At 42.0% G+C, this 25,628-nt stretch overlaps 2 protein-coding genes across 2 annotated transcripts in view; one reads left to right on the forward strand and one right to left on the reverse strand.

The window, feature by feature from the left end:
- Positions 1–25,628, reverse strand: part of rhbdl1 (rhomboid, veinlet-like 1) — a 52,171-nt gene that overhangs the window by 6,237 nt on the left and 20,306 nt on the right. Inside the window, exons 3-6 of the mRNA XM_080456110.1 lie at positions 15,855–16,079; positions 13,350–13,498; positions 11,891–12,003; positions 177–277 (exon numbers count right to left, since the gene is read on the reverse strand). Coding sequence (XP_080312236.1) covers positions 177–277; positions 11,891–12,003; positions 13,350–13,498; positions 15,855–16,079 — 588 coding nt within the window. The remainder of the gene's footprint in view (positions 1–176; positions 278–11,890; positions 12,004–13,349; positions 13,499–15,854; positions 16,080–25,628) is intronic.
- Positions 10,434–10,979, forward strand: LOC308104201 (large ribosomal subunit protein bL17m-like; the record flags this gene model as incomplete). Its single annotated transcript, XM_080454550.1, has 1 exon — positions 10,434–10,979. Exon 1 carries the CDS (start codon positions 10,482–10,484, stop codon positions 10,977–10,979), a length of 498 nt encoding a protein of 165 aa, XP_080310676.1. The 5' UTR covers positions 10,434–10,481.

The following is a 25,628-nucleotide window of genomic DNA, read 5'->3' on the forward strand; positions in this document are numbered from 1 at the left end:
TCTGCATTCTCTCGCAACACAAAACACAAAGATCCAGCTTGTGAATCTATCCAGCTGTGACGGTGTGCCGAGAAGCACTCTCGCTCTCTCTCCAAGCGGGCAGCACTGACATTTCAACTCCCCATTGATACCGTTATCAGACATTAACAATGGAAGGTGGTGATGATGGCAGTTACCATGACGACGTTGGCCAGATGCGCCGAGCACAGAGCGTAGACCCCCCCTGAGCCCCCCACCACCGGAGCACGCATGTCTGTGATGGACACTGTCAATGAACCTGCAAACAAACAGAGAAACAGAGAGAGAGAGGAAGAGAGAGAGAGATGTATGTATACAAGACAGAAGCGAGAGGGAAGGTGTGGATGTATATTTCCAAGAGGGGGGGATGCAATGCAGAGGGAAAGGAGAACAGAGGGAGGGAGCCAGTGAGAGTGAAGGGAGAGAGAGAATGTTTAGAGAGTGGAGCACAGCGGGAAAGAAAGAGAGAGAGGGGGGGGGAGAGAGAGAGGATACGGTTAGATTACCCATCACACAGCAGTTCAAGTCACCTTCCTCCCAGCATTCCCGAAAAGCTGTGTGAAAACACCCCGCCTGTCTGAACACCACTACTGCTGCATCAGCTGACCTTCACATAACCTCTTTTTACATCTACAACACAATAAACACAGGCAGACGAATGTATGCACCAGCACATGTGTGTATACACAAACCTTCTTCAGCGGGCAGACAACACACACGCACGTGCACACAGAGGCAGGCACACACATGTTCACAAAAAGCACACGCGTTCTACTCCCCGCTGCTTGACACTGTCCTCTTTATTAAACTCAGTGGGCTTATTCTTGTATAAACAGTCCAACAAAATTGAGGATGACTCATTAGAAAGTAAGATGGAATCAATTCTATTTTCCTTCAGGATTCTTCAGAAGAGAAAAGAAAAAAGGCGACAGAGAGATGACATATGTGGACAAAAAAAAGAATTGCAGCAAAGACCACCCCGGTACTCTCCCCCCTCCCACCTCCTCACTTGAGTTTAATTTGAGCCTTTCCTGTTCACAAGGGAACGCCTCTTCTGGTATTCATGAGAAAAGTCTAATCAGGGATATGTATGGCATGGCACGAAGCCAAATGTCTTCTTTTTTTTTTAAATGTAATTGTAGGTTGAGTGCAGTGCAGTGGTGGAAGTTCAGGTTGTGTCAAAGCTAAGAGATAACACATACAGTACTGAACATACAGCCAGGGGACAGGGAGGTTTTTGTCCAGTATCTTGTAGTGCAGTTTGCCGATGTGCTGTTAAAGACAAACACCCCGAATGCAGTCGACTGCACCCCTCACTTACCCCGTGCCGATGGTGCATGGCGTGAGTGAGGCTTTTAAAGTGACACTCGCTTGTAATAAGTGGGACATAATTCCGAGTTAGAGCGACCGCAGCAGCAGTTGCTCATGAGGACACGGAGTCAGCCACTGTTAATTATGCAAATGAGCTGATAAGGGAAGCAGGGAGGCCTGATAAAACAAAACAGCCGTGGTTTAATCGCGGTGGGGGTTTGTCGAAGTTGTGATCTCAGATCTATAATGCACGTTGTTAACATTAATATTTGGTGCCTGTGTGTGTGTGTGTGTGTGTGTGTGTGTGTGTGTTAGAGGGGGTGCATAAAGAATAAACAGCTTCTCTTAAAACGTGCCTCGTCAGCCTGTTGGTGGCGATGGTGATGATCACGACGACATGACAGTTAAGATAGACAGATAAGACAGACAGATAAGATGGACAGATAAGACAGATAAGACAGTCAAATAATCAGAGTTCAGTTCAGAGCTCAATGTGTTCCTGAGTCATTCATCTCCCATCGCCTGACACTTACGGGCCTACTTCACATGGATTTATGGGGCATCTGAAGGTTGATGAAGTAGATGGTGCATCTCACGATTTGTAAAGATAATAAAGAAATTGCAATTACACAGTGCTGCGGCACATGTGCTCTCTGATCTCTTCAAGGCAAAGGATAAACTGAATTGGAACAACTGCAGTTCTCTTTTATTCTCCTCTGGGTCTTCACAAACGTAGGGCGTTTTGCAATTCAATTATTACTTCAATGCAGCATGCAGAGATACAGATGTCCTCATAGTCTCCTTCCTATGTCCTTCACCACTTCACAATACATCATGCAGTCTGACAGTCTCAGACAGTCTGAGGTAATCATGGAAGCAACTCGGGTACATCTCTTGATAAATCCCAACAAGAAATAGGTTCATTTGTAAATGCCATGAAATCAAAACAAAACAAAACAAAACATGGAGTTGTAGGTGACTGCCAAATAATCACAATAGCACAATGGAAAGCCGCCTTGATCCTGCCGTCATTGTTAAGCCTGATTCATACTTAAGTTACACGCCAGTGACACACACAAGCTTGTAGAGCGGCTTTTTTCAGTGCATGACAAGGCGTGCAACCAAGTACAAATCAGGCCCATATTTGTAAGTGAGGGACAATACAGAACCCAGGGCTGAGAAGAAGGGAAGTGTTCCATGGGAAGGCCTCAAACTGCTTCTCCTGCCACGCTCTGCTTTGGTGAACGCTGTGCAGAATATATTATGAATATTATACAAAACCTGTCATCTGTGCTCGCCTGCTTATGTGGGGGATTTGAGATTTAGGGACATCTCGCTCAGCAGGAGAGGAGACTTGAGGTTTTACGATTCATTTATTTATGCAAGGAGCTAGCACGTTGCGTGTTGTTTATCATTCAAATTCTGGAGTCATCACCAACTTCGTCGAAATCCCTTTACGTACCTTTTGTACGTCATGTATCATTATAAATTATTATGATGATTTGCACAGTATGAGAGAGTATGGCTCAACAGCTCACCCAATGGTCCCATCGCCTATAATTCATTATGTAACCACAGTGGATTCTGTCTATCTATCAAATGAATGCCCAGCACGACACCCGTGTTTCCAGAGCCAACCTCTAAGCAATGGAAAATCCACCACAACACCTGCATTTCCAGAGGCAACCCCCAAGCAATGGGTCAGCTTTGCACTTTTCAGCTGCCGGTAGCTACAGTAGGGTGAGGGGATCCCAGGACAATAAATATGCACTATACAACATTTGTCTGTAGCCACTCAGGTGCAGTGGCTGCAACCAGCAGTTTCAGCAGAGCAGAGGAAATGCTACAGAAAAAAATAAAAAACCTCTAATCCTGACAAAATATGACAAATCATGCCTCTGCTCAAATCTCACTGGCTGTGGTTCAAGGAGCAACTAATCTGATGTCTACATGTTTTGAGAGAGTTTGCTATATGAATAATTCTGTACTTGGGAAGATAGCTGATGATATTGTTAGAGTTGCAGTAATAAGTCATCTTGATACTCTAAGTAACAATATCATATGGAAACTAATACAAATGCGATATATTGTCCATGATTCATTTTTGCTTCACCATCTATTGTGTTTCATCATACTTAGTCCAGCAATCTAGCAAGAATAAACTTCCATTGGAATAGGAATGATGTGCCCGTGTCACAACAGCAGATGGGACAGGTGATGCAATCTTGAGAAAACATCCGAAATGAAATTAAACATGACACACCCAGAACCACTTGCCACCTACTGCAATCTTAAAGCGTCAAAGACGATGGCTGCAGGAGCTTACTGGATAGGCCCAGAGACATTAACATGCACCGAGCTGCATTTCTTGATCGTTCAGTCAATAGGAGAACGGAGAAGGGACACTGCAAGGACAATGAGCAGTGATTTATTCATGTGATTCAGATTCAGGCAGTAGTCAGTGCAAGGAAATCTGGCGATTAACACAGTGTTTTAATTCCTTCTGGGGTTTGATAGCCTTAGTCCTTTGGTGGTAGTTACTAGGCAGTTCTCTTGTCAGTTAGGACCTCCCAGAGCTGCTTCTACTTAACTAAGACACAATTGTAGCATCCCACAACGTACGTTTTATCCCTGAACCGAGCCACAAAAAAAGTCACCCCCAGTGTTCTTTTTATTCTGAGAGTTAAATTAACCCCCATATTTGACCCTTACAAGTCTATTTTTTTTACACTTTACAATATAGGCCAACTTATTTTGTCATGTTTCACAACAAGGAACGGACTTGAGCTTGCTTTCGGGTTCTCCTGTCCAATAACGACTTCATTCCATTAGCATGAACCCTTTGAAACTGACAGTTAAAAAAAAAGAAAAAGAATGGGAAGAATAAAGAAAAGCTGGTAGGTTTCAGCTCATGAAAAGCAAATCAGTGGCTTACAAATTCTCCTTTCTGGGGCTTTGTCAGTGACGGATATTTCTACTTACCAATACCAGTTTTGTTTCATTTTACGTTCAGGTTGCTCTATTTGTACACGTTCGCCTCAGACTGATCTATCCCCCAGGCATTTAATCTTCAGGCCCTGGCGTTCAGAAGTGCTGCAGTCAGCACTCGTCCACTCACAGGGGCTGCCTCTACTGGCTAATAAACGGAGGAAATGCCCGATCAGATTTATTTGCCAAGTACAAATAAGAAGAGAGGGACAGAGTGATGGAAAGAGTGTGACGGAAAGAGAAAGTGTATGGGGTGTTGGCATGGGTGAAAGTGAGCTGAGACCGAGAAAGAAAGAGAGAGCTGGAGTCTGAGGGAAGGAGGAAAAGGATTTTACGCAGCGAGGGCAGCATGAAAACATTTTGTTCTTTTTTTCAGGATAAATTAGTTTTTTAAAGCCTCATTTATCCTGTCATACGACATGGTTGTTCGATGTTTAGCCATTACCCACAGTGGGAGGACCTGCTCTGTGGTCTGTGAGGACCTTTATTGAACCAAAACTGACACCCCCCGATACATTTGCTGCCGACCACAAGGCTGAGAGATGAAGCGGCGAAACCTCGCTGGGAGAAACACATTTGCACGCTCTCCATCTAAAGTCGAGTCACATTTAGCACAATGTAGAAATCACAAACATGAATTACAGTTGTACCGTCACGCTGAAGGCACTGTTATTGTTCGTTGTGCAGGGAAGTCTATGGGGTAAGCAGAGGACTTTGGCAGTTTAGTTATGCCAACATATTCAGTTTAGAGGTGACTGGATTGAAATGCAAACAATTACGAGCATCCTGGACAGGCTGTCATGGTGTGTGTGTCAGGGTGGGTGGTGGAGGACAGACAGGGTGACACAACTGGAGCTCAGCCATGTGTCACGTGCGCTTTTGTCTGTTCTGCAGTCTGGTAGAAAAGAAAGAGGTCCATTTGAACCATAATAGGACCATCAGTCCAGGGTAGCTCTATTAAAAATATGAACCACCTGGGATGGAGATGGACGCCAGCTGCAAGCTGGACCCCTTTGGCGTCAGACGGAGAGAGAAAGTGAAACATTCTCTGCCTCATTGAGATTTCCTTCAAGGGGAACAGCAGGTTTTGCAATCACCTCTAATCTAATCTTCATCCATTTCTCTCTGCCCTGGTCTAGAGAGTGTGTGTCTGTATAGTGTGTGTGTGTGTGTGTGTGCAGAGGGTGAGGTTGGGGTTGATAACCGCTGAGTCTGAGGGCCTTTAACTTATCCCCTGTCCACAAATATCAGGCTGAAGCGGAGCTCTTAGCAGTCAGCATACCCCCCTGTAGATCATAGCCACACGCACAATGCATCTGTGCATCTGTGCTGCAGTCAAAACAAATCGTTAGCGAAACACGAGCGGACTGAACAAGCGGCCGGAGTCAAAACACACCCTTCAGACGTAAGACTGAGAAGGATCTCCTCTGCCGCTCGACATGCCACTCAGCTAAAAACATCCGTACAGGGGCACCGTCCGTCCAGTGTCACCGCTGTACCCTGGAGGGACGGATAATATGCATCAATTTCACAGTGTGCTAAAACAGCCGGTCCAAAGACTCTTTGCCCTTGGTCTCCTCAGAGATTGATTTGGTTTATTCCATCACGACCCTCCGTCCAAATCTGCTGCGCGGGGAAAAGATATGATAATATTTGTGCTTCCCCAGAGCACTGGGGAATCAATAGTGTACCGCAGCTAGGCCCAGCCACAGAACTGTTGAGAGGCGACCACTCAACACAGTGCCCAGCATCAAGGGCCTGGTATAATTATGTCAGACCTGTGCTGTGTGTGTAGGCGTGCCTGAGTGAGTGATAAGGTGCACTATGCGTGTGCACACCTGCTTTAATACAGGGGAAAAGAAGAGAGGCGAGTCGCAAAACTAGGATGTTCAGGTCACGTCTGAGCTGTCTGTGTTTATACCGCATCACTGTTTTCATCTCAAGCGCATGAGAAAGTAGTCATTGAAGATGTCCAAAATCAAATCAGAGTGAATTCTTGTCACGGCCAAGAAGCAGCCTTCAGACACGGCTGCAACTCGGTGAACGAAAGAAAGCACAATAGCTGACCTTGAATGAAAAGTACTCAAGATCTTCACAAATTCCAGAGACAAAAAGAGCAGCAAATCACTTCCCACAGTATGCTCAAGGTTATTAAAGCCACTCAGTGTGATGGCTAATGGGGAGGGAGGGAGAGAGAGTGGTGCGCGCGCGCACATGCGTGCGTGCGTGCGTGCGTGCGTGCGTGCGTGCGTGCGTGCGTGCGTGCGTGCGTGCGTGCGTGCGTGCGTGCGTGCGTGCGTGCGTGCGGTGTAATAAACCAGTAGAATCAATGAAGCTAAATGGGCCATTTAGAATGGGCCTAAGAAAATAGCCTCTGTACCAACTCTAACAAACAGGACAATGGACTCACAAAATTGCTATTCTGTGATGCCTGGGCAAAACACTCGGGACCCATTTTGGGGTTGTGAGTAAAAACAAATTTGAAAAGACATTTTTCAAAAGAATTTCATGAATTCCCCCCCCAAAAAAATCTTTTTAAGAAGTAGTGAAAATAGCATATCAGCTATTTTCATTAGTTTGGGTCCCAGAGAGGTCTCGAACTAAAAAGCCTTCACTAAGATTTTATTATATTACAGACATTGGTTATCTTAGGCATGGTTACAGGTCTGGCCACAGGGGTTTGGTTGTAGGGAAAGAGAGCATGGGAATGAGGTTGGCAGTGAGCAGGCCCCTCAGTCTGGGTCCAGTGTAGGAAGACTAAGGGGTGGGGAGCGGGGATTACCATAATCACGTGCGCCGCACAAAGGTCACTCTGCCTCCTCGATGCACACTCTCTCATAGCCGAGCACCAAGGGAGAACATCAGTGGGGCTTACAGAGACATGGGGCAGTGCTCTTTAAACAATTCTAGCATTATTTTGCGCAAAATGGGTCCTACGACTAGTAGTACTTAAAAAGACACAAAACAGACCTCACACACTACAGTATGTAATGGCACTAGGGATGTTAACAATTAATCTAGAATCGATTAATTGCTGTTAAGAATTTACTCGATTAAATGTATCGATTAATTGAAGAAAAAAAAAATTTGGGCTAGTGGAAGTTACGTGTATGGTGTGTGTGATATCAAATGTGAGTAATCCTTAATCATATTCCATCATATTCAAGGGCTTTTGAGACAGACTCCATAGAGCCCTGTAGAGGGGAGGTGTGTGTGTCTGTGTCCAGCTGATGCTCGTTGATGCACGTTAATGTTATATACCGGTACATCAAGGCAATTATGTTTCTGCACTCATTTTCGGTTTCGGACAAGAATTTTCCTTTTGATCCTAAAAAAAGCTGCTTATCAATTAATCCATCGATAAGGTTATCAACTATCAATTAATGAATTAATCGATAATTTGCAGCCCTAAATGGCAAAAAGACCACCAGAGGGCCTACTGAACAAAAAAGGGCACTGAGAATAATTGGTATTCAGCTGGCAAAGGCGACACAAAGACAACTCGACAACTCTAAGTCATAAAAGTGCCTTGTCCTTGCCAACCCTTCACAAATTTACCACGGGACAATCACATCACTGTGAATGTTAACTATCTTTACACCGAGCCTGGAAGGCCAAAGTCACAGAGCGCACAGAGCCACCGACTGGATCAAGCCTCTGGCACCAAGTGATTTACCTTAGCTTCTGCTCTGTTTCTTCACTTTCATCTCTCTCGCTCTCTCTCTTGCCCTCTCTTCTCTAGTCTTCTCATCTTAGGCTTTCTCATCTCAGTCTGTCTCCTTGACTAAACTTGACTGGAATTTCAGAGGTTGGAAGAAGACTGTCCTGAATGCGACCTTATTCCGGGGGGAAACAAATCCAATGTCAGGTGTGATCACAGCCACCAGGTCGTATTATTATACCTCATGTAAATGACCTTTTCTAAACATACTCATATTTGAGTTCTGATGAATAGTTTGATCACAAAAAAATATATTTTTGTGGTCAAGGTCAAGTTTCAAATGTAATCCACACTCATGGGCGGCCTACATTATTTATTTTATTGTTTAAGTGAATTGATTGATGCATTGACTTTGTGCTTATAGGCATGCATTCTATATAAATGTGGAGGAGGAAGAGGCAAATATTGTACATTTTCTAAACGTGAAAGCATTTTCCTTTTTCAAAAATGCCGGATCGGCGGTGCAACGTAGGTGTGAGGGTACGGTGAAAATAGCAGATCTACAAGCTCACAACGCATCGCAGTATGACGCGTTGTGGATTGCAGATTGGCTTTTTTAAAGAGATTTGGTGTAGAGGGGAAAAAGAACGGGACCAAGTATAGACCCCTGGAGGACCGAGGTCAACAAAGTTTATAGGATTTAAGTCATTAAGCTAGCTTGCTTCTTCCGGCACAAAATAAGTTGTCCTTCAATTTGGTTTACCAGTCTTTTATAAAACTTAGCAACTAAAGTATTTAATTCAACTTCAAAATAGTGTGTTACAAATAAAAATAATCCAATATAATTTACAATTTTCATTCCGATGACTCCAATCTAACAGACTTGTATAAACGCAGTCAATGTTTTCTTTTCACCCCTTCCATCAGAATGCAACATAAATCTACAGAATGAGCAGCATCTGAAACTGTGTTTAAGCCAATTCCCCAGAGAGGAAGCCTGCATTACTCTGCTACTTTAACTCTCCTAACTCCCTTTCTCACTCTTTCTTCACCCTCTCTCCCTGTCTGTCATCACCACAAAAATAAATCAAAGCTCCAATAATTCATGAGCGTAAAGTACTGTGTGTGTGTGTGTGTGTGTGTGTGTGTGTGTGTGTGTGTGTGTGTGTGTGTGTGTGTGTGTGTGACTGTGTGTGTGTGTGTGTGTGTGTGTGTGTGTGTGTGTGACTGTGTGACTGTGTGTGACTGTGTGTGTGTGTGTGTGTGTGTGTGTGTGTGTGTGTGTGTGTGTGTGTGTGTGTGTGTGTGTGTGTGTGTGTGTGTGTGTGTGTGTGTGTGTGTGCGCGCGTTCAATAAGGATTATTCTTTTTTTTGCACAGAGTGATATAACGGATTTGGGTTTATCAGCAGAGGAGAAGCCCAGTCATTTCAGACATACAGAAAGAAATGGGTAAAAATCAAGTTACTGAATATGAATGAATATCAGTCAATGTGAATTAGACTGTTGCTCTTGACAGTAATCAAATAATAGTCATCGAGTGATTTATGAGGCTCAAGACAAAAATAGTGAACAGTATAGATGAAAGGGAAGCAGGATTGTACAATATATATCCTGGATTCTTGAGCTGTGCATTTCCCAGTTAAACACTATACGCCATAATCACTGTGGATTTAAAAGGTCCTAATGCTCAATCTGCCTTGGAAGGATGAAAGTTAATGTTTGTTATCAAAAGTGACACTGCGACGTCTCTGAACACTTTTTGAGTTTTTGAGTCAACCAAGAGGATTTGACTTGATTGTCTGTCTTTTTTATTTGACCGTGCCGCTTAGATGTGTCATGCCTATCCAAATTATTTCAGCTTTTGCGCAAATTCAGGCCCACCAGACCTCCATTTCCCTTTGACAGGAACTGAAGGCTGTGCTGCTATTTTTTTATGTGTATCTATTGCTTTTGACAAGTACATGGGAATGCAATAGCCATAGGATGTCAAAAGTACATTTTTATTTTTTATTTTTTTTGGAGGCTGTGCTGCTATTTTATGTCACACGAAAAACAACACATTTTATCAACTAGACTCAGGTTCGGGCCGCTACACAGCTCTCACATCTAGAGTTCTTCATTGCACCGCCGATCCTACCAATATGCCCATATATGGAGATCTCTGTATCTGTCAGTCATTGTCCCTTTTAAGGCCATATATGGAGATTGCTGATGTCATCAGTATATGCCCATACTGTATATGGGCATGCCCCCTTTTGTGCCCATGTATGGAGATGACTTATTTGTTTGTGCCTGATGCCATAACGACACCATTGAGGTAAGACATATGGTTATGGCTGAGTCATAGTGATATGAGCGTGACAACGTAGTGACATGAGTGTGACGTCACAGGTTCAGAGTTGATAAATTACATAACTAACAAAATCCAAGAAAATGCTGTTATAGTTGACCAAAGTCAAAGCAAGCAAGCAAAGCAAAGCCGATAATACTCTATCTGGAAAGATGCGGCTGACATGTCAGCCGTTGATCTCCCATGGCCGGGAGCACAGGCTGATGGGCCTGGGCCCTGAGTCCAGGATCAACATGCTGAGGAACCTCCTGACCGGCCTGGTCCGCCATGAGAGGATAGAGACCACCTATGCTCGGGCAGATGAGGTTCAGTTCTATGCAGAAAAGCTGATTGACTATGCCAAAAAAGGAGATACAGATCAGAAGGCCATGAAAATGGCAAGCTTCTGGCTCACGGAGAAGGATCTTGTCCCAAAGCTCTTCAAGGTCCTTGCACCCAGGTCTGAGACCCAGCCAAATGGTTTCACCCGATTGGCACAGCTTCCCAGAAGGGAGAACCTGGACAGAGCCAAGATGGCGGTGGTCGAATATAAAGGAAACCCCTTCCCACCCCTCTACCCTGCCAGAAAAGTAAACGAACTGTCCCTGAACAATCAGCTGCTCAAAGCCTACAGAGAGGAGAGGTCACAACAGTTGACAGTCAGCGCATAACACTGTGTCACTGGATAATTGTGTTGATCACAGTGGATTAACATTGAAGCCTGACGGTTGATCTGCGGATGCTCATGTTGTGATATAATAACCCCCACCTCGACACAACTTCAATGTTTATTTGTCTTTCTTTATTTTCCTGTCTGTGTATGTGTCTTTCTTGTATTTGTTCTTTTGTTTGTTGAATTTTCTACTATACCTGGAAAATTTTAAATAACTTACCAAAATGCTGTTCTAACACTGTTATAAACCCAAAATAGAAAAACACAAATTCTAAATATGCCAGCGCTTATATTTTGCTTGAAATTAACAAACATACACACACTGAACTAAGTACAGGTTTATAGCCTAACAATCTACAGTCTTATAGGTGCTTTTGTATTTTATTGTATTGCATTCTTGTTACAAATAGATACACTATATGCTAATTTCACTTTATGGCTTTTGAAGCTTATTATTACTATGATTTTATCCACAATGTGACAGCTGTAATGTAAGCACGTGGCAAAAAAACACTATGTGACAACTAATGAGACAAAAATGATCTTCTGGATTAGGGCTGGGCAATATGGACAAAATCAAATATCACAATATTTGTGACCAAATACCTCGATATCGATATTGTGACAATAACATAGTATTGTGATGATAACATACATTTTCATTTTAACTGTTCAACATTTGTCAAAAATAGCAGATCTACAAGAACAGAGCTTGTAGCTCAGCTAATTTGACAATCTTAAAAGTATAAAATAAGGCTTAAGTGATTAAAACTAGGAAAAAACAACAATTATTACACTTTTTATTATCACTCATTACGTTCCCAGGGGATATCTAGTCCAGTCGATATTAAGTCGATATATTGCCCAGCCATATTAAGGAATACATAGGCTCTGGTCACTGATACTCACCAGCCACTACTCCTGCCATGTAGAGCAGACTTATTCGTAAGATACCGTGGACCATCTCCAATGGAACGCCAATCATCAGCTGGAGTAGAGCGTTGAACCCCAGCTGCTCCAAACTGAAGTGGAAGAATCAAAATGAGAGGAGGAGGGCACAAACGGAAGGATGGTGGATTCAGCTTCAGTCTTTGCAGCCTTTCATGTTTCATAACGTCACCGTTGGGTGGAAACCTTGTATGTCCACAACTGTTACTTTTCAGAAAATTGAACAATGTCTGTGTTGTGTCCAATGGATTCAATGGAGTTATTATTTAGTCACAACAAAAGCTCTTGTTAGTAATTTTTAATTGGTTCAATATTTATAAAACCCAGACACACTTAACCACTTTGACTTACAAAAATGTCAAAATAAGAATACAAAAATAGTCGATCTACAAGCTCACAAGGTGTTGCATCACGACGCGTGTGTGAGCTTGTAGATACCGGTAGGCTATTTTTGCTACTTTTGTGTGACACTGTAGTATGGAGAAGTAGAGAATTCATTTATGAAAAAACACAAAAGTGGAGATATGAGGTTTCTGCCCGACAGAAACGATAAGCCGCCATCCGCAGTGATGGTCTACCGCTGCCATGCATTAATTCGATCCATCCTTGTGTCATTTGGTGACAGCTGCTCCATAATCATGCATAGTAAAACCCTGAGTGTTAGTTCAACCACATTAACCCTTGCGTCTCTATTCTGGGGCAAACATTTGGCTAAAATTAGCCAATCTACCTGTACAAGCTCAGAATGAGCTTGTAGATTTGCTATCTTCGGCGAAGAGATTTGGTGTTGAGGGGAAAAAAGGAGCGTACCAATACTGTTGTATAGACCCCTATATAGTGTTTGAGAGGTTAACTGTGAGTGTCCATTTGTATTATTAAATTAACACCCACGATTTTACTACAGTATGTCCACAGAAAAAGTCTGACAGTTAATTTAACTGTGAGAATGCACAAATGTAACCATGAGCATTCTACAGTGCAAGTGACATAGATGGCATAAATATGACCAGCAGGCTGTTCAGAAAGGGTTACACATGACCATGGTGAGAAAAACATTTCATGATGTATTTATTCATTATTTTATGGGGTTTTCTTTTGAAAAAAAGGGGTGACATACAGCAAAGGTCATGTGTCAAACCGCAAGTCTGGCCTGGAGAAACAAGCAACCAGGTCTAGGAAAACCAGCCCAAAAGAAGAAACTATGGGCCACATGAGCACTTTAACATATACATCAGCTATTTGAAAATAGCAGATCTACAAGCTCACAACGCGTCGCGATGCGACGCGTTGTGAGCTTGTAGTTCGGCTATTTTCAAATAAAATCTTACGGGAAATTATAATAAGCAGATCTGGCAACCCTGCATGGTGACAATATCCTAGCAGAGGTGAGGATGGAGGGAGTGACTAAAAAGCAGCTTACCCAACATGCATGAACATGTAGCTGAAGAAGCGCCACACTTGGGCGCGGTGACCAGGGTGGTAGACCAGGGGGCTCTTCATGAAGTCGGGCTGGTACGTCTGCAGAACCCACTTGTTCAGCATGATCCCGTAGCACATGAACACAATGATCTGTGTCCAGGGAGGAACAAAAACAACAAGCGCAATATTCAAGTCAGGTTCTTGCCGTCATACCCATAATGTGTTTACTACAAACCCCTGTGAAGGAAATGCAGAGATTGAAAATGTTGTCTTTTGTAAAAAGCCACATACGGTTTGATTTTGCCAAATGTGTTTGCTGATTATAATTGGACTGAAAACAGCCGTTGCTCAGAAAGAAAATGCACATCTGCTCCGATTCCATTAGCCTTTTCTTCATAGATCAATGAATCATCGTTTCTATGAATTTAAATGATGGTGAACTCACATTAACATATCCTCATTGTCATTACAGACCATTCAGTGCCACTTAGAGGCATTTTAAGAGCAGTTACTTTGTGTTCCGCAGAATTATGATGAATCCAGGAGAAACAATGAAGCTATGAAGAGTACATTATGTTCACTCTCCCCAAACAGCCGTCATTTCAACACCAGCCCATGTGGGCTCCAAATGAAAACAATTGATCAATTAAATATACGGTAATATTACAGAGAGCAGTGAGCTCACAGACCTGATTATCTTACTTTCTGCATTGGAAGGAATCTAAGCAGTCCAATGAGAGCGTCAGCTTTGGAGAAAAGGAATTAAACACGCCCACTAATCCCTAAAAACCACTGCATCACCAGCTCAAAACAGACACAAACTAGAAAAAGTGCTCCTCGGAGCACAGGTCTCCGCCAGGTCAGGTAGGTTATTGTGGGCCAGCAATGTTCAGAATTTGCCAATCAGGATGGAATATAAGAAATCGGACGGAACCATCTTGATCACTTGACTATAGAGATAATGTGTACTGATTTGCATGATGTTTGGACAAAATATGTAGGAGTAATATAAAAAATAAGAACCGGCCTCCTGGTGGCGCTATAATAGGGCAATGTGAAAAGGGTGGCGTTTGTTCTTCAACGTAGTGCGAATGTGCGTGCAAAGTTCCACCACAATCGGACGCTGCGTTCATGATTTGCGGCATTTTGTTCAAAACGAGCCACTCCTGCAAACTTTAGATGTCAATGTTAGCCAATCAGGATGGAATATGAAAAATCAAATAGACCCATCTTGATCACATGACTATAGAGATCATGTGTACCGATTTGCGTGAAATTTGGATAAAATATGAAAGCTTAATCTCAAAATATGTGTTTTACATAAGTCGGCCTCCTGGTGGCGCTATAAAAGGCTAATGTGAAAAATGCAGGGCAGATGTTTTTCCTTGGCCTCTAGGGAGTATGCGTGCAAAGTTTCACGCAGATCGGTGCAGTTATAGTTAAAAATGCTAATTGGCCTTTTATAGCGCCACCATGAGGCTGATTTGAAAACGTTCAAGTGGCATTTGTTCCTCGGCCTAGTGGGAATGTGCGTGTGAAATTTCACGGAAATCGCAAGCTGCGTTCATGATTTGAGGCATTTTGTTCAAAATGGACCAATCCTGCAAACTTTGGAAGCCAACCTTGGCCAATCAGGATGGAATGTGGAAAATCAGACAGATCCGTCTTGATCACATGACTATAGAGATACTGTGTACCGATTTGTGTGATGTTTGGATAAAATCTGTAGGAGTAATACAAAAAATGGGTTTCGCACATATCAGCCTCCTGGTGGCGCTATAACAGGCCCATGTGAAATATTTGGGGCAGAGGTTCTGAATTGGCATCCAGGGAGTGTGTGTGCACAGTTTCGCAGCGACCGGGCCAACGGTGCCTGAGATTAGCTGTTCACAGACAGATGGACGGACGGACACACAAACGGACACACGGACACACGGACACACGGACGGACAGGGGGTAAAACATACTCTCTCGCCATGCCTTTCGGCCTGGCGGAGACAATAAAAGGCCTAAACAATTTTCGGTGTGTCTGAGCCGAAACACATAGCCAACAGTATAGTCTATCCAATATAAAGGGGCACCAGCCCATATCGGGCTGAGCATAAAGTGCTGTGTTCAACTGCAGTGAGAAAAACCTTCACATGGGACTCAGCCAAAATACTCAATAGAATGATCTATGGTCAGTGTAATGGGCTACTGCATCTACCAGACTCAACAAAAGAATAGTGATAGGTTTGTGAAGGCTTTTTTCTGGCCGATTTTCTTTTGAAAAAGAATCCCCTGCCTACACTCTTCGCAATAGCTGTTCACAAAGCATTATGAGCTTGTAGATCTGTTATTTTCACCGAATGTTTGTCTATTTTCACCAAATGTCAGCCTATTATTATCAAATGCCCAGAATGGGGACGCTAGTGCTCAAGTGGTTAAAAGTGGGTCTGGACTCTATTCAGTGTCATGGGTTTGAATTATTCATCTCAAGACCTGCAGAAATTTGAGCAATTCTCACCTGGACAATTGTGATGATGGCCATGAAGATGGGCGGGGGACACAGGCGGTTCTGGTGGAAGTACCAGCGCCGGTCTGTCTCACAGGGCAGGATCTCATAGGCCACGTAGCGAACAAATCGCTTGTACACGCCCAACCCCGTCTCGTCCAACAGGATCTCCCGCTGCAGCGTGCGCCGCCCATTGGCAATGGCCCGTCGGAAACTGCTGGAGCGCTTGCTGCTCATCTGAAACAAACAATGAAATACATAAGATGAAGAGATGGAAAATAGATACAGCATACACCATGAACATTGTTCCCATTGCACCTAGCTGGTATTAGGAGCGTAAACTAAACATTACAAATTAGTCTTCTTGTCTTTTGGAAACACAATACCAACTCTAAGACCTGCCAACTGGCAATTCATTTAAACCAAATATTATATTATATATTATATAACCATATATATATTATTTCAGTGCCAGTTTAATATTGGTTCACCCAATTGGTTTCAAGCCAAATCTTAGTTTAAAGTTGTAACAGAAAAAGGAGTAAAAATCAGGACATTGGTGATTTTAAAGCTCATTAAGGAATTAAACTAATAGAACACCGAAAAATGCAGATGTAGAAGAAACAGTAAGTGACAATGAAGCCCAACAAGATGGAAAACAATAGAAGTAAATAAAACTGGATAAATAAAATGTGTAAAATATTTCGATTTAAAAACTAAGAATATAAATCCAACATGGCACAAGAGACACTGTATCTGTCTTACAGCAGCACTAAGTCTATATTTGAAATAAAATACAAAAGTAGATATAATGTGCTGAATGTACTGTAGATATGACTGTTACACAGAGATCCTCTACATCTGAACTGACAGGGAGTGTATTGGATCTGCGAAGGTGCAGTTCTCTGCAACTTTTGCTTTAAAGATGAAATATATTTGCAGATAATTTTGCAGATAATTTTTATTTTTTATTTTTACTATTTCAGGAACAAAATATGGATCAGTACGAGACATGCATGTTGAAGAGATTGTGGTTAATGTATATATTGCAGTTAAATATAGGCTTGTCTCATATACATATATATATATATATTTATATAATTATTTTTTTTATGTTGAAGATGGTCAAAATAATTCATTGGCAATCGAGCAGTGCTGAATGATCACTCCGCTGCTGAAAGTGGCAAGTCCAATAAAACTCCTGTGTAAAATGAGGATGACCAGGAGATTGGTAGCAGATCTGGAAGCCCACGCAATTTTGCAGAACCTGAGTTATGGGTCTGCGTCAAACCGTAAAACACTGTTAAAATGCGTGTCTGATGAACCAAACTGCTGATTTCACCAGACTTTATGAATTACTTTAACTATAGTGAATGCGGTTCACTCCTCACAGTCATTAGTCAAGACTCCAAGTAGTCTGGCTGATGAAAGCTGGCCAGGCTGCCAGGTTTAGATATGAGCGACTTCTTTTTTTTTACCGTGCAGTGTAAAATTCTGAATGTTAATTCAACTCTGGGAATGTAAAAATGGACCCTTGCGGGTGCATTTTTGTTGTGTACTATCAGTAAAGGCAGAAAAATATCTTTTAAAAAAATTATCACTCAGGATATCACAGAGTAATTTCTTTCATAATTGTAACATCTATTGGAATGACTTCTGACGTTTCCCAGTGGTTTTGACATCGTATTTTATGTAAATGGCTGGCTTATAAACATGGTATTTGCTATGGATGACCTGATCTCATTAAAATTTATTAACTACTGTAACATCTAGCTTGGAAACTTTATGCCTCACTTCGTAATTTGATGAAACCTCAGTAAGGTGCGACTAATCATCCTATAGGGGATTTAAGCATGTATTTATACATTTATTAAGTCCTGTACATAATGAATTCATAAGTATGATATGGTCAGTCAGTATAAGTTATACTTTAATCAGGAAATTATATGGGAAAAGGTGATTGAAAGTGGTCCAGAAATATGTCGGTATAGGGATAATTAGCGCAATTACACCATTACAGTCCAAGAAACCTGCTGTGATAAAAGGAGTCTTGCAATAATTTTCTAATAGGGCCAAAGAAAACCCACTTTCACCTTCTTTGTTCATTATGCCTGTAGTAGGCTGTCACTGAAAAACATTCATTTTAGACTCGGGTAACTTGCATAAATAACCTAGAATCACTTTCCCCACCAAAGTGTGATCAGGAACATAAAGAAAGCATCTGTAGAATCAGGGGCTCTACAAACTTGAAAATCTCATGTTCATGTTCATGATCATTCATGTTCATTTAGATATTTGGTTCTCCCTCAATCAGCTGTTTACTTTACTATGCAGGTCTCCAAAGGGTCTCCAAATTAATATTCACCATCAGAGTGAGAAAGTAATACAATACATGGCATATATATTTTTGAGAAGAAAGTGAAAATCAGTAAGATTGAGGACTGAGACAAGGGCAGGTGAAGTCTCAGACAACTTGAACAAATGGGTTATTGAAGTGTTTTTTTTGCCTTGCAGGGGTAAAGCCATAGCCTTACTAACTCTGTTGAGTGGAACCGTTTCATGGGGAGGAGAGAAGCATTGTGGGGAAGATGGATGAGAGTTCCCTGTTATCACAGAGAGTCCAGATTTACTTGAGCTGAAACACTGCAGCCTGCAGGCTACCATGACCCACTGAGTGAGACACAAATGATACTTTCTTTAAAAGAAGCATTCAAAAACAACACCTTGATCGTGGAGATAATGGTGGAGTCTATGTTAGTATTGAGAATACTCCTATTGGACTAGTTACTGTAACCCCCAATCGGGATGTCTTGAATATGAAGATTCAATGACTGTATTTGGCAACAGCTTACTTTACAGTGGAATACTAGTGACCAGCATGAAAAAGCTGTAGCTTTAATTCTTCAAACAGCATCAAATGTATGGTTTAATGTCATTTTGTGAGATTTCTATGCCAGTATCATACTGCAAAGGATGACAGGCTGAGCTGCACGGACTGACGAAGATTTTTTTCGGGGACTTCTTTCTTCTTGTGGAAAGCATTAATATCAAAAATCATGCTTTATAAAAGCAAAGAAATATCAATTTTGATTTTACAATTATCGTACTTTACTTTCAAAAGATATTCAACTGTAACTCTTTTGCGATCACAATCATTCACCAACTGTAATGCAATTACCACATTCTTCTTGGAAACTGTAACTGAATAAAGATCACTTTCATGTAATCCCTTACTTTCTAACCTTGCATACACTGTAGTAGAGAGATCTTTGTTAAATATCTACAAACTATGATTGTATATTAACAGAGATTTCCCATTGTGTTGACAAATGGGTTGAAAAAAAAAGCTGTTACCCTGCGTTTACTCAACAGGAAGATCCTATGCCTCAGGGGAGGATTTGTGTGATGGCTTAAAACAAGCAATGGCAGCTTTTCCATTTCAGGTCCTACCAGGACAGATGCCTGACTAAGCAATTACTGTATCTCTGTTAGGTTATGATATGCTATGACACTGTAAAAAGAATGTGTGCTTCCAGGGAAAGGTTGGAGAAAAGCGGGACGCAAAGGAGGACAAGGGTTGCTATTAATAACAGAATGTACTTCAGATGAGCTGAAGGGTACGACTACTGTATGTCACCGTCTGAGATGTTAGCCTACACGGACATTATGGAAGCTCAGCAAGTGTAGCAAAGACTGCATCTCAGAGAGTCCCCGAAGACAGCAGAGCCCACCAGCTAAAACACCCCAGCTATAATTCATTAGTTAGCTACAGCTGTGTGGATGCTCATTACATCCGGAGACTACAGGGAGCATATTGAAAGAAGGGGGGTTTGGGAAATTGGGGGCATTGGCAATGTCTACACAAGCTAATAAATGAAACAAATCGAGACAAACTATACAAATGATTGAGCAAATAATCCGCAAATTGGTACGCAAATGGAGTAATTAATTGTCTCTTGTTTTTGTTTTTTTCATTTAGGAGTAACAGAAATAGTGCTGAGCTGTTTTGACGCTGCTAAAGTTGGCAGAGCAGTATGCCTCGAGACACATTTCGGTTAATTATGATGATGCTGGTGGTTGAACAATGAGGGCGTGAGGGCCTGTAGTATAGCGATAACCAGCATGGAGTCGAGCGATGCAGTCGGCCCTCCCATGGAAGGCGGGGAAGCATATTTAGTATGGAAATCAGGACCGGCAAATGCAATTATACTGTACGTGAGGCTGCGAGGAAAAGCAGCAGAAGAAGAGGGTAGGGTGCATTAGGAGGGAGGAAAGGGAAATTAAGCAGCGGAAAAATAAGATACCAGTCTGAATGCGCTTACACAAACTCAAATGGGCTGGAGGTACAACATCCCCCTTTTCTTGTTTTCAATGTCTTCATCACAGTGGGCAAGAAGCTTGGCAGGGAGAGGTGTGTGTGTGTGTGTGTGTGTGTGTGTGTGTGTGTGTGTGTGTGTGTGTGTGTGTGTGTGTGTGTGTGGTACTAAAAGGGAAGTGACTGTGAGTGGATAGGAAGTGTAAAACACAATGTCTTTTTACCTCCACCACAGGCCTTCTTCTCTAAATGACGACAGCATTTTCAAATGTGGTTTATCTGTGTTTTCTGACTGAAAACACCTGCTGCCTCTCATCTCGTGGCGCTGCAGTGCTTTCCCCGGTTTGATTTGCTACTCTCCAAGATTTGTGCTCCAGAACGTTCCCCAGAGACACGGTCAGACACAGTTGTCATTCTAGCAACATGTGGGACCGCCACATCTAAAGACAGCATTAGTAAGCCTTTGAAGTAGGGATGGGGAGAGGGGCGGGAGGAAGGCAGACAATAAAGTGCATATAAGCCAAAGAGATGAAGTAGACATTGACGGTTGAGGCTTGGGAAAACAGTGCAGACGCACTGGGAAGCAGGGAGCATGCAGGAAATCACATCACGCCCGAACAAGCCAAGGGAAACCTCCCACTCGGTCTCGGCCATCAACAAGGCCTCGTAACCAAGGAGGTCTCCTTACGAGACAAAGTCTGCCAAGGATAATTGATCCTGAGGGTAAGAGCGAAAAAGAGAGCTAAAGATAGAACAGATAGAACAGCTGAACGGCCTAATTGACAGCGGTTTGAGTGTGTGTGTGTGTGGGGGGGGGGGTTCTGCTTCTTGGAAGCTGTGTGTGGTCTCACTGCACATGCTGCTCTCAGCTCTGCTGTCCTGGATGGCTTAATTAGCCGCACCACATGGTCAATAGCTTTAAGCTCAATACTGGGGAAACTCTAATGACAGTTGGAAAAATTCAAGGGCTGTTCAACAGCAGCGTTGAGTACACAAACTTCAGTTTGGTTTATTCTAAATCAGAGCGACTCTGTTCCATCAAGTTCAGTAACTCCATATCTGTTTAAAGACATGTACAGTACATACCCCACTGACACAGACAGACACACACACACACACACACACACACACACACACACACACACACACACACACACACACACACACACACACACACACACACACACACACACACACACACACACACACACACACACACACACACACACACACGTGACAATGCACAGGCATAAACACATGCAAGCAAGCACAGCACAAAGGCGTGGACTCCAAAAGGCCTGCATTGTCATTTATTCATGCAAATAAATCATTCAATTAATGGTACTAAATGATTAAGCATGTACTAAGACTAATAAAACCATGTTTGGTTTAGCTTGGACCTCAGCAGTCTCCACATGCTGTAGTAAAAAAACAAAATTGTTAACAGGATCCGCACACCTTTCAACACTGTATTTTGTTACAGTACTGTTTGCTTACAACACAAGCATACAGTACTGTACACATGAATACACACAGATCTGATCCACATACAGTAGAATCCAAACCACTGTGGTTCTCAGCAGTGACTTCTCTGAGTCTCCCCTGACCCAGATTCTCCACTTATGTTCTGGCCTAATCCTTTTAAAATATGAGGCTACGTCTATCCTCCAACAAGCCCATAGTCATAACCCTCCTTCATGGTTTAATCATCATGGGCTAAAAACTGAAAAACCTTCCCTATTGGACACTTAGGCAAAGTACACAACTAGCCGACAACCCATCTAGAGGAATGTCTCCTGACTGAATGTCACATACGTTAGTACACCTGTGTGTGTGTGTGTGTGTGTGTGTGTGTGTGTGTGTGTGTGTGTGTGTGTGTGTGTGTGTGTGTGTGTGTGTGTGTGTGTGTGTGTGTGTGTGTGCACAAAACATGATTATGTGGGGTTGTGTGTGTTGGTGCTTGCCGCCCGTGACAGTGATGCATCCGTATCCTCTAGTGATGCACTACTGTGGGCACTTAATGCAGCCAAAGAGGCCGCAACTGAAATCTTTACAACCAATAGCCCTTTAACGACCACGTTATAGCCGTTAAAATGTCACAAACACCCGGGTAGTGGACAGTTAATACCTGAAGGGATACAGGTGTTTTGGCAGTCCTTTGACTTGGACATTAAACCCAATCCACTTTTGCGCTTTAAATGTCACACAACGGGTCTCTTCTGAAAAGGAGAAAGCATTTTGCAAGCAAAACCTTTTTTGACAAGAGGGAATAGGAATGGTAAAGAATAGAGGTAGAACATTGGCCTCAAATAAACTTCTCTCAATTTGATTGAGGCAGAACAAAGAGAACACCCAACATCTGCAGAACTCCTGTTCTGCAATGCACATTAGCCAAATTACCCTCGAAAGAAAACAATGACCCACTTCTTCTATTTGCATGACTGGTACATGATAGCATCGAGGGTGCTCTCTTTAAAGAAATTGATATGTGCAATCACACATGAAAAAGGCTTGCAACCAACTTTTAAATGCTCCAAATTAGATTTATGGCAAACAGCAGCAGATATGATATTTCAATCCTCGCAGTATTTGTTTTCATACTTGAAGAAGACTACAAGGGTCGAAACGTCGTATCTGCTGCTGTTTGCCGCAAATAAAAGCATTTAAAAGTCAGTTGCAAGCCCCCCCCCCATCTTGTTTTTCATGATTCTGTTTTTGCAGTTTGGCTCAGCACCAAGAAACGGAGGATGTGCGTTATTCTTTCTTTGGACAATTACACATGACACATACTGTAGGAATGCACAGACTCCGCGTGTCCCTAGTTTGCCCTCTGCACACAGACTGGCACGTCTCCTGAAAGCTCTGACAGTTGTTGTGATTTACTTATCCTCTGTTGTGATCCTGGTCACTCTCCTCTAGTCAGAGGTGCTGACTGGTGATTCGATTGATTTACCCCTGTGCAAGCAGGCGTGAGCTTGGAGAACAAGACGACAGCATGGCAGTGTCACACGTCATTTTCTAAAGTTTATTAAGCTCTCACAGAGAAGATATACATTTGTTAGGGTTTTGGATGGGTTGGTGGAGGTCACAGCTTGCAGAATGCAGCAAAGCCCAGTTGGAAAGGATGGAAGGGAGCCCGGAAAGATGGTTCTGGGAGTTTCTCCCAGAAGAGGTGGTTCAGAAGAGAACTCTCTAGTTATTAATCACAAGATTTCGCTAATAAGAAAGTTAAGAGGTTATATCAACTATAAATAAAGAAGTGCTTAGTACAAACCTAGCTGGAATATATAAGGACAGGCACAGAAACAGACCGATGCAGCACAAACTGTATGCTGGGCAGACAGTATTTAGTAAGGAGAAAAATACATCTTTATTTATTATTACACTGATTAATGGTGATTAAGTATAGCTATAAGATTGTGCACAGTGGTCAAGCTCATATATATTACAACAGTTATCATGTGTGAACTTAGACACCATGAGTGATTCTCTTTTTCAGCTTGCTCTCTGAGTCTGAGATGTAATTAAGTGGAAATGTGTCGCTGGATCTAAAACAAGTGCCGGCCGTCTTGGGAGATGAGTGCTAGATGGAGGAACTAAGTGGGAATGTACTTCTGTATGCTGAAGTGCAGATTGCTGTAGTGTTCAAGGTTAGGCAGACCAGACACCTTATATTCTATGTGAGTGCATGTGTATGCAGATGTGGGAGCATACACTAAGGTTTGTTTCGGTCTGCATTTGCAACACGATCTCATTAGAAAACGTACAATGGATACTAATGGGTTTTATGTACATATGGTAAGTTATGACTCGCCTTAGTGATAGTTGCATAGTACATAGATTACATATTCAAACTGAATTCATGAAATGTTCTCATTTGTTATTCATTTTATAACTACAACTCAAGATTTATTTGCGAGATTATATCATTGTTTTTATTAAATAAATGATAAAATAATATAACAAATAAAAATAAAAATAAATATATATGTAAAAATAAAAATAAAGGATATAATGTCATGATTAATTGTTGAGTGGTAGTTTTCAAATGAACAAATGAAAACGTTTTGTGATTTACATTGTTTGAATACATAATATATGTACTATGTAACTAGTATCTATGTTATATATGCAGAGACATAACTTACTATATGTACTTAAAAAATGTCACAGATCTGATTCTGAACCCTCCTAAAGTGCTAGTATTACCTATTAAAGTGTCCGGGAGTAGACACCCAACAACCACCCATTGATACACTATACAATAAGACAACTTTGGATAAGTATATCATTTATGCAAAGGTGTGTGTAGATGGAGAGTTTATGCATGTATTCATGCTTGCATAATTCTATATGTATACGTATATGCGGTATGTGCATACTGTATGTAGAGAGAGAGTGTGTGTGTGTGTGTGTGTGTGTGTGTGTGTGTGTGTGTGTGTGTGTGTGTGTGTGTGTGTGTGTGTGTGTGTGTGTGTGTGTGTGTGTGTGTGTGTGTGTGTGTGTGTGTGTGTGTGTGTGTACGCTGTCCCAGGAGAAGATGCTTTAGTGGCGTGCTACTTATTCAGCCCTCAGGCTGAGCGGATGGAGTTCTCTAGCTCAGATAAGTCTGCATGACTAACCTGAAAGATGTCAAATGCTGTTATACACACAAACACATCCCCCAGAATCAGTGTGTGGCTGAAAGACATTTTGCACCCACACAGTCCATGACAGGCACCACAGACAAATAGTTTCAAAAGCTCACCGAGCCAGAACAACATTTTTAAAAAGTCGGACGTACATTAAAAACACGGATGAGTGGAATGTGCAGCACAATGGCTTGGAGATGAAAAAGGGCTTGAGAACTATTGATCTATCTATGGACGCTATGGGGTGGTAAAGGAATGAATAATGTTGTGTAAATGTAACGTAAATATGATCAAATATGCTACATTCTTAAAGTCTCAAAGACTAAGTGGGGAATAAGGAAAATAGGTGCATGCAAGAGGCTTGACCCACATCCTAATATGTGTATATCTTACGACATATACATAACTATACTGTACGTAATCACTCTTAAGATGTGTTTCTGATAACATGTATTCTCCTCAAGATACTGCATGCCATAGTATACAGGATGTCCCTGTTGACGTAAATATCATCATCTGCTAGAACACAGTTTCTCAACCATGGCATAATTACAGGTGGTCCTGGGAAAATATATTATACCTTTGTTAAATGGATCAAAAATGTGTATGCTTAAATAATATTTCATCACATTTAAGAAAGATATTGCACAAAAAGGCAAAGTGTGGGGGAAAAAGCTTGAAATTAAATTTCTTGCCTATTTCTGTATCATTCATGTCTTTTGGTCACATAGTCAAATGTATGTATTCTTATGTGTGCTTATTACATTTTAGAACATGTTGTGTGACACTGCCTTGCTGTCATCTTGTTCATGCTTGCTTGCAGAAGGGTAAATCAATCGA

The sequence above is a fragment of the Gymnoscopelus braueri genome (genome assembly GCF_963280865.1).
Source record: "Gymnoscopelus braueri genome assembly, chromosome: 17".
Classification (NCBI taxonomy): domain Eukaryota; kingdom Metazoa; phylum Chordata; class Actinopteri; order Myctophiformes; family Myctophidae; genus Gymnoscopelus; species Gymnoscopelus braueri.